Source organism: Betta splendens, chromosome 12 (genome assembly GCF_900634795.4).
Source record: "Betta splendens chromosome 12, fBetSpl5.4, whole genome shotgun sequence".
NCBI lineage: Eukaryota > Metazoa > Chordata > Actinopteri > Anabantiformes > Osphronemidae > Betta > Betta splendens.
Genome location: NC_040892.2, coordinates 5422273 through 5434735, shown reverse-complemented (window position 1 = coordinate 5434735; position 12463 = coordinate 5422273). Strand labels below are relative to the sequence as shown.

At 47.3% G+C, this 12463-nt stretch overlaps 1 protein-coding gene across 4 annotated transcripts in view; it reads left to right on the top strand.

Moving 5' to 3' along the window:
* LOC114866511 (mediator of RNA polymerase II transcription subunit 13-like) overlaps nt 1-12463 on the top strand; it is a 55001-nt gene that overhangs the window by 11255 nt on the left and 31283 nt on the right. For all 4 annotated transcript variants that reach the window (XM_055513688.1, XM_055513687.1, XM_029168350.3 and 1 more), the window contains exon 2: nt 2198-2435. In XM_055513688.1, coding sequence (XP_055369663.1) covers nt 2198-2435 — 238 coding nt within the window. The remainder of the gene's footprint in view (nt 1-2197; nt 2436-12463) is intronic.

The following is a 12463-nucleotide window of genomic DNA, read 5'->3' as shown; positions in this document are numbered from 1 at the left end:
GGCACCGTTCCTCTTCCTGCAACAGTGCCACAGTTAATCTTCTACAGGAGTTCAGCAGGGTGTTACTGTAGGTTAGTGCTTTACACATGGCCAGAAGAAAAAACACACATACACACACACACACACACACACACACAACTGTGCTCGGGGAAGCCATAGTGCAGCCCCAGGCATTTGGAGTCACATTTCAGTGGAGTCTGAGTGAAACAGGAGCCGTTATTGCACAAATAAACAATAGTGTATTCATACTGAAAGTTCTGCATTAGTGCTTTGTTGTCGAGTGCATTCGAGGACAATCGGTCATTTCTAAAACGTAATAAGATATTCAAATATTATGAATTATCGAGCCTCTCTTTAGTCTTTAACAGTCATTTCAGCAGCGTGCATGTGTTGGCTCAGAAAGCAGCCGCTGTGCCTTTATTGTGAATACATTTCCTGACATTTGACTTCTCCTCATCTCCCCGTTCAGTAGCGGCAGACAGCTGTGTCAAACAGCGCAGGGACTCTTGACATTGACTGGGAGTGACGAGGCAGTGCAGCAGATGTCTTCCCTCTTTGCTTTGGGAGAAACGGCATCCTTGACCTTGTCAGGGCTAATTTTAGGGCCCGGCTTATCACAGCGCCAATGTTTGTATCTCCCATTACACACACTGTCATTACAGGAGGGCCGCGCTTGTAATTATGGCTGCGTTGGACAGTCAGGATGTTCCTGGGGGTCGTGTGCTGCGCATTCACTTCTAAGGTGCTGCAGCGTGCGTGTCCCCTCATCTGGTGCCTCCATTTACCATCAGTTTGCTTCTGATTGGGCTCCCGCTCCAAATTGGACTCACTACCTGTTGTCTTGGTTCCTTCCTCCACCACCCTCCCGGCTGTAAATCCTCTCTGCAGACTTTAATATCCAGCGCCTCCTCTCTACCTGTGTCGCTTTTAACAGCGGGTCGTGTTTTCCTTTTTTTACCGCCCTCTCGCTCCCTCTCAGCTGGTCTTGAATGGCTCGGCGCCCGGGCGAGTCTGCCAAACACGAGCCCCACAGCTGGGTGAACACAGGAGAGGAGGGCAGCGTGATGCCCCCCCCCCCTCGTCAGCCAGCCAAATCTGGGTTCAGTTCTCCTCAACAGTGCCTTTGTGCGCCCATTCATGCACAAACGCAAACAAACACGCACAAAAAAAAGTTTCCAAAGCACACAAGCATCACAGATGCTTTTGCTTGTCCACATGTGCAGCATCATTTTCTAAATAGCACCCGTGTTTGCAGTGGCGGCCCCTGTGCAGGTGGAGTTATTCTTTGGGCCCATTACTAAACGTAAGCATAAACTCCTACCAGGGCATTAGATTCAGTATCGATGCCCGATGGTTCCTGTCTCATGTCTCTGTTTGCAGCTCTCTTCATAACCCAGCGCGTCTCCTACTGTAGTTCAGTCGCTGTATGTGATTCAAGGCCTTCTTTTATGCCTCATTGTCACTTTCTTCTCAGCTGTGAGCGAGTGCGTCGGTTGAACAAGGTTACAACAATAGAGCAGGGCGACATTAAACACACTCCAGCGCAAAGATTATGGCTGTAAACAGGTAATTGATGAAAGTATAAAAAGCCGATTGTGCGTTATTGATTGCATCGTCATTGTTTGACGCTCGGTGACACACAAAGCCAAATAATCTCGCATTCAGTCGCTGCAAGCTTTTTAGTTGACGCTGAGTTAATCATGCAATCTGGTATAAAACATAATCATTGTTTAATTACACCCACTGCACTATTCTTTAAAAATCCATTAGCCTAACATCCAAAAGAGCAAGAATTGTTCCAGTCGGAAATATTAAATCAAAGATTTGTTCAAATACAATTATAACATATTATGTGACTAATTCTATATATACAAAATTAAAACACATTCACGTTTGTTCAATTTGATAAGAGACTTTATTTCCTTCTTTATTTCCCAGACTCCAATATGATGATCCGATGGTTTTGTTTCACATTGATGTGTATTAACAACAAAATTGTCTCAAGTGATTCATACCTATTCAGAATGAATTCCGATAATTCGTCTTTTAACTGACTTCATTAAACGGGTCAATTGTGTGCATGTAACAAATAAACACGCCGGAACAGAAGATTAAATTGAATTATATCTAGGTCTGTGCACATAATAGTCTGGTTTCGTCTGCCGTGTTTTAATCAGGACTCTCTCCTCTCTCCCAGGCGGAGCTGACGGGCATTAAATGGCGCTGCTACAACTTCCGCAGCGGTGGGGAATACGGGCCGGTGATCTCGGCGCCGGCCCAGGACGACCCGGTCCTGCGCAGCTTCATGCGCTGCGTGCAGGCCAACCTGCTGTGCGTGTGGCGGCGCAAGATCAAACCCGACGCCAAGGAGCTGTGGATCTTCTGGTGGGGGGAGGAGCCCGGCCTCTCCGACATCATTCATCACGAGCTGGAAGGTGAGTCGGAGGGAGACGGAGGTGAAGGATGAGCGGCGGCTCTGCTGTTCCAGCCGTCCCAATTATTTTTCCATCTCATCGCTCTTCGCCGCAGCTTTCGTTCACGCGCTGAAACTTTAGGTCGGAGCCTTGTACAGACGGTGTCATTTCATGCTCGCTTTTATTATGCTGCATTTGATTATATAGACTGGGGAATGATTGCGTGGAAACAGTACTTTCGCGGTTTTATTTAGTCTAAAGCTGACTGTGGAGGGGTGAAATATTGTGTGTTACAGCAAGATCACTTGTACAAATGGCAAATGTTTGAGAAGGAGTTCACCTGGAAGATATAGAAGGCCCTGCGTTATGTAGATTGAAGCTTTTGCAGTCTTTTTTTTGAGCTCCTTCCCTGTAGCACGCGTCTGCGAATCTCGCAGCAGCGCCGTAGATTTCCTCTGCCACTATTTACTGCGAGTGTAAGTGTGGTCGTGAGTGTTGGTGGAAATTACACCGCGATATCTCACTTGAAAGAGTGCGACTGTCAGCAGTATTGTCCCTATTTATAGAAACATTTGCATTATCTGGCGGCGCATGTGCGCGGAAGGCCAACAACGCGACCGAGCCCCGGGAGGACGAGGAGAGAGGGAGACAGGGGAGCGATTATATTAGGTTTGGTTCAGGTGATCGACAGTCGGGAGGAGGGAAGGAGGAGTAATTGGATGGAGAGGCTGAAGTGATATTGGGAAAATCTCCTCTGCAGTTGCCTAATAAAGCCGACTTGATGTGAACGGACCTGCAGTACGTCTCTGACAGATTTGCTCTGACAATACAAGCAGTGGAGCGCACCACGACGGCAGAACTGCTCCATGCGGTGATGACTGACGCTGCGAGCGGCCACAGCGTCTGACAGCGATCCCCAAAAACACACAGTCAGCGCCACGGGTGTGTGGTGACGTTCCAGAGGAGGTTTGGTTAAATCCTTACACGTCGTGCTGGAGCTATTGAATGTGGCGCGTCCACAACCTGGCAACCCTGAACTTCCACACCTGCTTTCGTTTTGCTGGTCCAGTTGAATGAGCTCCAGATTCCACCATCTGACTATCTGGATGAGAGCGAGGGGACTCTACGCAGCAGATGTGCGCTCACACAGTCATTCTGCCTTCAATTATGATACCGCTGCTTTCTTACTTCTGCAAAATCTCACAGGTCTCCGTATAATCCCTATTAAGCACTAAGAATAGCGCTTTGGGTGTGAGCGGTTGGTAATTAAAGCGAAGCTGGAGTTCCGCCAAATTAGATTCAGTTGTAACACAGAATATGAGGCTTTTAGGGCCACAACTGGCTTGGTATTCACTGTGGGAATGTTCTGGTGTGTTCACTGTCTCGTCCCTGCCCTCCACCGGCTTTGTCTCTCATGTCGCCTCGACTTCTTCCTCTCCTCTGTCTCACTTGTGTCACTCTGCTCCTCATGTGATCCCTCGGTTCCTTTGTCTGCTTTTTGCTCGCTCTGACCCAGTCAGGCTCGGCTGTGACTGGTCCATGATGTTCCAAGAGCTGAGCTTAGAATCCTTGTACAAACAAAACATGAACTGTACGCCATTGGGGACATTTAGTGTAAAGATAATTCATAAAATCTTACAATTTTATCCCGCTTTTAATTTGAAATGATTTAGCAGCTGATTCAAAACAAGTATAGCCGGTGGAGAAGGGTGTGGAGTAGGAGGTCAATCACATGTCAAATGGAAACAGTAATAATTATCAGCAGTGATGCGTTTCAAAAGAAACAAAGGTGACGTCATGTAAACACGAGCTAATGACATGAAGATGATGAATGTCCCCAAGAAATTACTCAATGTTATGTTACGGAAGGGAGGGGTCATCTGCTAAAGGTGTTTCAGTGATGACAGTTTAGATTGCTGACACATTTTTTCTGAGTTACACAAAAGTTCCTCAGAACCTTATAAGGCTCTTATTGACAAGTTCCTCATCGGAGTTTCATTCACTTCTTGACGTGTCATTTTAAAATGCACGTAGACGTGTGCAGAAAATGAAAGCGTCAAACATGCAGTTCACTTTCAAGGCAGAGTCAAATGTTTACGCTCTAGGAGAAGAAGTGAAGTCTCTGACCCCTCTGTCATTTCTAAATTGGCTGCTGCTCCACTACTACAGGCTCATTCTGTTCTGAAGCCAAATGTCTGGTCTGCTAACGACGAGCAATGGAGGAGAAACCTGAACAAAAGGGAGTCTGCAGCCAAATCCAGTTAAAGTTTGGGAGCTGTATGGATAATTATATTGTCTCGATATTGCTTGGGTGGCTTGAGTACAGTCTGCAAGGAAATGCGTCGAATGGGCTGAGTCATCAGCACGTTGCCAGCGCTGCACAGAGAATTCGACATAGTTTGGGCGCGAGTCACATGCGTGAACTCACACAAGCACTTGTGCAGGTTTTACAACGTGCATGCACATGCAACAATGGCCGACGTAGGACAGAGCGCACGGATCACGTGACATTCAGCGCATTTACATACTGTACACAGAGGCACCCGGGCCCCCGAGTGCAGTGTCATTACTCGTCTACACACACACAGACACACACATGCATTGTGTTCTGTGGTTATGAGTCTGGTGATGATGATGTGATTCATCTCCAGTTTGAATAGGTTGTCAGATGCTAAAAGATAGCATCAATTACTGCATCTGAAGATGTATAATAACGAGAACAACTTTGTTGATGGTGCCACTGCAGGTTTTGGCAGCTCGTCCGGGTCCAAGGACACGGTGCTGTATCCAGTGCGAGCACAGACCCTGGTGTTTATGCTGTAGATGGCCATTAAATGTTCCGAGCTTTAGACGTGAAATCAGGCAATGCTTCAGGTCAGTGTCACGCCAGTGGGAAGGCGTCGGAGCGTGAATGTGGAGCGTGGCCGCTGCAGTCGGCAGCGTTTGTTCAAGTGAAGGCGTTTCTGCTCCGCGAGACGAATGACTATAAAATATTAGTCTGACTCGTGTCCGGTGTAAACAAGTCTTTAGTCACAGCTGGCTGCGTGCAGGCACACAGTCAGCAGCCTCATCACGCTGACCAAACACAGCCTCAATAAATGGCTGCCCACTTAACCTTCAAACATCGGAAGTGGACGAGGGGACGTGGAAAACGTTTAGGTATTAACAGGCTTTAGAAATGAAAACAGAGTTTTTAAAATCAGTCGCTGCACTTAACTGATGCGTTAGAAGGATTTTCTGCAGTTCATTTGAATAAGCGCTCTGATTTGTCCAGATACTTCACATTTTCTTTATTTAGCTTCGCGCTTTCCCTTTAATGCCTCATCTATTTATGTATGACTCACTGGTAAAAACCTGCCAGGATTCAGAGACAAGCTCCACACAGTCTCCACAGGTGTCCCTCAGGGTTCACCGCTAGGCCCACCCTCTTCTTTCTCTCCACCAGACTTTGCTTCTGCCTTCACATCACAGCTTTCCCCGCAGCTGTGAGACCAGCAGTGCTCTACCTTCACACTCCAACCTTTGACAGCTGGGAATATGACACATGGGGACTGAGAGCTCCCTTTCAGCCGAGCGGCGCTCACCTGTTCTCGCCTCCCTGACAACTCCAGTCGAACGCTTGTCCACCATCATAAGCTCAGCCTTGACAAGACTGCAGCTGTTTTCCTTTTGGAAAACTGTGTGGAAGACCTCCCTATCAATAGTGACAGCCCTGCAGTGACTCGGATAACAAAATGCTGTGGGAGCCTCAAATCACAGCAGCGATCTGAACGCGCCACATGTCCCAAAGCCAGACTATATCCACAAACATAAAAACTTAACTGCCAACTATTTACTTTTATACTGTATTCTTTATTTGCATCTCATCTGTGAAGCTGCATCCAGTAAAGTCCATACGGCCCCTAAATGCCTTCTGTTGTATTCGTCCTACACCTTGCACACAACCGTACGCTACACACTGACTTTGAACACAACACTCATGCTTTCATGCCATGACCTAGACTTTTGTCCATGCACTCTGTTCTGGTACAATTGTCCAATTATTTATCCCGTTTCCTGCAGTGGCCTTGCCGTCTCCTTTCTTCCCCATGGAGGAATGACTTTCTCACCTGAGTTAGAAAAGCACAAATCATTACCTCTCCTCCATAACAGCTTCAGAAACTATGCCTGAGTCATATTGTGGTTTCTCTCTACTGGCTTCAAATATTGACCTTTTGTTTCATCTAGTTTCAGGATTTCTGTCCAATTCAGTACAAACAAAATGACTAGTTTACAATGATTAGACACTCAATAATAATAGAGAATATTTGATTATGCTATTATTATGTTTTTGGTTGTGTTATATGTTTTTGTAGAAGAAGAATTTGTGTATTTGCACTTTTAAATTTTTTTTAGTAGGACAGAAATAGGTTTTGAAAAAAAACAAAGCTTTCATTAAATTTTCAGAAGCCCTTTAGCACAAATAAGGACTCTGTTATAGGAGTTACACGGGCTCAGCAACACTGCAGCCCCTACTGTGGTTTGGTAATTTATGAATTTCAAATTATTCCACTGTTGCACTCATCACAAATTGCTCAGAATAAAAACATCAGCTGCAGTGGATCCTAAAATGGGAATGTTCGGTTATTTTGTCAGCTGACAAATGTGCTCAGTTCACATTGAGCAAAGGGCACCACAGTGGAATTGATTATGGATTGAGGAGTGTGTGGGTAGTGTTATCTTGTTAGGAGCGTCTACAACAGAATTCCGAGGGCTGATGACTTTGATAGCGCCATAGGCGGTGCTCCTGCGTGCCACTGAAACAGCATGTGGTCAAGGTGAACGCGGAAGCAGCACGAGCAGCGAGAGGGTCATTCGCGCAACGCCGCGTCGCAGGTGTTGCATGATCGGAATAATTTTGTCTGAGCTTGGTAAAATATGCATGTGTTGCATTTAACCTTAACGCCTCAAACGCTTTTAGGTTTTTAGGACATTTTTGCTCCTTTCATTGTCAAAATATCACAGGACACATTTATCTTTGTGTTTTTACCCGAGCGAGCGTTCCTCCAGCCCGAGATTTGCTTTTCTTGCTTCATACTGTAGTAAAGCTGAGAGGAATACAAAGTAGGGGAAATCCAGAAGAAAAAATAGTGACTGGAATCAATCCTAGCTGCGGGTGGATGTTGTTCCACTGATGGGAGTATTAAACACACTGTCTGAGAGAAATTATATTCATATTTAAGTCAGAACTGATCTTAAAGAGCGCAGCCTAAATAACATTCCTACACTTTGATTTGAAGAGTAGACTCATTTACAACTCTTTGCCATTATCATAGTTTAGATGGATTCTCGGCACGGTTCTGCTTTGTGCGTGTGTTGTCGTGACAGTTAACAGTGAGTGTGAGAGCAAAGTGTAATAGAAGTGAATTAAAAACCTGGGTTGTGCATATCCATTATCGGCACAGTGGTTGGCTGCTGCAACAAAGATATGGGCCCAACAAGTGGATTAGACCAGCAATGCTTATGAGAAAATAATCAGAGATAATGGAATTAGCAGAACATGGGGAGAGTGAATTGGACATGACTTCAGGCGTTAGGTTTAAACCAGGCTAAGGGAAAAAAATGGTGCCTAATGCGGACAGGGAGGAAGCGGAGTCTCGGTGTGTGTGTGTGTGTGTCTGCTGTGTTAGAAAGCGGCAGCTGGGTGCTGTGCCCTTCAGAAGCAGAGCTGCTTGGCATATTTTGTGGAGCTGAGGGCACGTTGTTGTGTGACATGTCGCTTCTATGACAAGTTCCTACAGTATGTATGTGTGGCTTGATGGCGACTGTGGCCGATTTGTGTGTGTGTGTGTGTGTGTGTGTGTGTGTGTGTGTGTGTGTGTGTGTGTGTGTGTGTGTGTGCGTGTGTGTGTGTGCGCGCGCTGGCAGAGGTCGCAGGGTAATTGTCCTGTGAAGAATCGTTGCCAAATGTGTGTGTGTGCAGTCGGTAGCGGGCGTGAGGGCTCACCTCTGCCTCCATCTGTCCACATCTGGCTGTGAACCCGTAATCTGGCCTGCAGAGACGGAGCCTCCTCAACACTTGCCACCTGCTTCAGCGATGCGGGTTCGGCCGAGGTTATCGATGGTATAGGTCTGCAGGCGAGGATGCTTCATGCCAAGATCTGCTTATTTTCCCAAGAAAGTCCACCCACAGAAATCCAGCAGGCGCCAAACACAGTGCATTAACTATTAACTATATAGCAGCTCCCGTGTTTAATGATGGGATGTGCCATTTTTAAATATTATGTGCAATTGACAGCAACCTCCTTGTGCGATGACAAATATTTACACCTATGCAGCTAATAGCGCCTCCGTCCTCCACAGAACAGCCGGCCTGCGACTCGCGGCTCCCGAATCAGTGACGGATTAAGTGTTTTTGCTGAAGTGCATCTCGGCAGCGGTTGTTAAGTGAATGGAGACAGGTGTCCATTTCGCCTCCCTGATAATGGCAGCCTAGATTCAAATCGGTGATCCTAAAGGGCCGGCGCTCGGTGATTTACTGCGAGCTGCGCCCAACAGATCATTTTGATGATGACAGTGAGCAGGGCAATATACTGTGTAGTGTGAAATTTAACCTTTAAGCCTATATTTGGGTCTCTCCGTGTGAAATCGTCAGATGTGGCGCACATCTGCGCGTTGGGGTGTGTGTTATAATCCGTCCTCCGCCGCTTCGCCCCCCATTCTCCTCCCGTCATCACCCCCGGCCTAATGATACCGTACGGTGGCACATTAACAAAAGGAAAAGGAGCGGTTGTCACAGGTGACTTTAAAAAGCTTGGCGCTCCTCCTGCCCCCCATACCCCCCCCCCCCCCCCCCCCTCGTGTGCTGAATAATGGCGGATCGGATAGGTGCCGCCGCGCAGACAGGAAACCGTGTTTCTGACCTGATAATGTGGGTGAAAGCGCTCGTTCCTTTGCCCTGCGGCTTTTGTTCGAAAGCCCGTCCTCAGGTTGTGACTTGTGGCCACAAACCGGTGAATGGAAACTAGATGAAAGGACGACGGAAGCCGCGTGCGCCAATTATAGTGGCATAAAACGGCGAACGGACGAGCGGAGGGCCCGCGTGAGCGCTGAAGGTGTTCGTCGAGGGGTCGCTTCAGTGTAAACGGCGAGCTGCTGATCTTTGCAATAATAACGAGACAGGGCTTTTAAACAAATCTCACCAACCGGCCTGTAAAAAAAGACAGAACCGCAGGTACGGTCACGTTTCACTGCATCGGGTTAAAGCTGACGATGCTCCTCATTAGGGGAATCGTAGAAATGCTTCTCTGCAAATCTCATTTTAATAAAAAAAAAAAACAAAAAAAACAACAACATGACACTGATCTGAAATAACTGCCAAGCTTTTATTTCTGTGTCAACAAGTATTACTTGGCATTCACTCTCGCCTCTTCCAGCCCTCTCACCGTGCCCCCCCCCCCCTACTGCTACTCCTCCTCTTTTCAGGCTTTGTTGTGCTCCATTCTCTTTTTCTCTCTCTCCTCCCTTGTTTTTGGGGTTGCTGTCTGTGATGTTCGGGTGGCGAATGTCTGCGAGTGCACTCGGTTCCTTGGCAAATAAAAGGTGGGGGTGTGCGCTTGCCAATCAAGGCCTACTCATTCCCTTTATTCCCTCCGGGGTTTGTCTTCAGTTTCAGCTCTCAGAAGCAAAACTCAAACAGAGAGAATGAATAATTAGCCTCCCAGTTTTTTTGCTGGGATCGGGAACTAGGTCGCCGGCTGACACGTCTCAATAGGGAACGACTTCACTGAAAGAGGGAGACCTACGGAGGTTATGAGAGCCCCCTGAAGGAATGCTGCTTCACCTACTGAGAAGGACAGAGTCAGAGCGCGAGAGAGAGAGGACTCAAGCTTTATGACTCGTCCCGTCTGGCTTTGGCTGTTGAAAAAGTGACTCACACGTGGAAAGCAGCGATTCCATGATAGCATTAAAAAAAGGGGGAAAGAAAACATGAGCAGGAGAAAGAAGGGAGGAGGGGTGGCGGCAGTGGGAGTACGAAGAGGGAGGAGAAGGACAAGAGAGAAAGATGGATGCAGTGAAAGAGAGGGAGGGGAGCGTGTGACGGGAATTCAGGCTTGAAAAAGAAGAAAAGAAGTGGTGTGTTTGGAGCGAGGGGAACATCTGCGATTTGTCTGTGCGCCGTTAGACGTGCAGTTGGTGTGGGAGCTGCGCGCTCCCCGTGTTTTCTTACTCGCCGCCGCGCCAGAGAAAACAACATGCACTTATTTTGAAAATCGCCCGCTTCGCACCTCCTGTTCACATCTTTCCCGCGTCAAATCTGCGAGCGAGCGATCAGTCTGTTCGTCGGCGCCGGCCGATGCTGTCGCAGATTCGCAGGCAGAATTGCTTCGCGGGGAGGTTTTGCCCGGACCGAGAGGCCGAGTCTACGGAAAGTGAGCTGGTGCCGAGAAGAGAGGGAAAAAATTGCCTCAGTCATGTTTACTTGTGTGTAAATTTTGTGGGGAAAGAAGTAGAATCTCTGATTTCCTTCCCTCCTCCTCCTCTCCTTCTCTCCTCCCCTTGTGGGCTGTCGAGGCGTGGCCTGTGACCTCCTGACCTTGTCCCGTGTGTGTGTGTGTGTGTGTGTGTGTGTGTGTGTGTGTGTGTGTGTGTGTGTGTGTGTGTGTGTGTGCGTGTGAGATGAGATGGTTCGGCTGAAGTTTCCCAGCTGCATGGAGAAGGGGTGGGTGAGGGGAGGGGGGGTGAGGGGGAGAGGGGGCTGTGGTGCGAGTTTTCCTTCGCAAGCTTTCACTTAGAGAAAAGCCACAAACCGAGAGAATAAGAGCTTTGTGTGTGTTTGTACTCGTGTGTGTCTGAGACAGAGGGGAGGAGTGACACGGCAAGAGATGGAGAGACAAAAAGAAGTACAGAGCAAATGAAAAGGGAGCGGAGGAGAAAGAGGAAAGGCTGTTTTAGGGAAGTGAGGGTGAAGAAATGGGAAGCAGAGCTGAGGGGTGGGGCCGACTGTCAGAAGGAGGTTGGGGGAAAGCTACGACCTTTTATTTTGCATGCATGAATAAAATGCATCTACAGATTAGTGGGGATCCCTGAACATACTCGCTTTAATTGTGCGTCTTGCCCATTCAGCTCCGTACAAAGGCAGCTGTGTTGGTCTTTGAAGTAAAACGAACGTGTTTCTCAGCCGCCTTTTATGGGATCATCTGGAAGCACAATAAACACAAGCGGCCGCTTATGAAACTCACTCAACTCAGCCTTTGATATGTTTGCGTATGCACACAGACACAGACTGCACAGGAGGTTGTAGGACCACAGTCAAATATAAAATAATACAACTTCACTGACTTTAGGCAGATATTTAATGTATCTCTGTGCTGTATCCCTGTGTAAGAGCTTTTAAAGGTCAGAGGTCATCGGCCAGCAGGTTGTAAATGACGCTGTACAGATTCAAAACGGGGCCAACTTAAAATTGACTCGTCAGCCGGTGCTGTCAGCATTAGTTAGGGACGCGTATTGTGAGAAACGTGCATAACAGCAAACTGCTTTGAGCTAAAGAACAAGAACAAATAAAGAAGAACAACAAGAACTGTAGACAATGAGTGCACTCCTCCACATCATCTGAGATTGGATTTATTTAGCTCGAGGGCACGAGAATCATGACGCACACGCTGAAGCTAGATTTCTTAAACAGAAATGACAGTGTTCATACATAGATTCATTCCAAATGACTGATCGAGGATTAAATGCAACGAATGCGGGCCTCGTTGCTTTCGTCTATCCTCCATTTTGAAGACGAGCCAGCTGCCTTTGATATCTGCGCTTCGTGGGTCCCCTCCGCCCGCATCAAGTGTCTACAACGGCCAAATTGATTTTTTCCCCTGGTGTTTTTATCACCAGCACAGAAATGCTGATTTTGTTGCAGTAACTACACAATCAATAGACGGCTATTCTCCTGCAGCGGCTACTGCTGTTCGCTAAAACAATTAGCAATTATGAAAATTGCACTTTTGGATCCTAACAGCGTGCATGTTATGCTGCATGCTGTGCTATCTACTGGTTATGTGCTCAGTCAC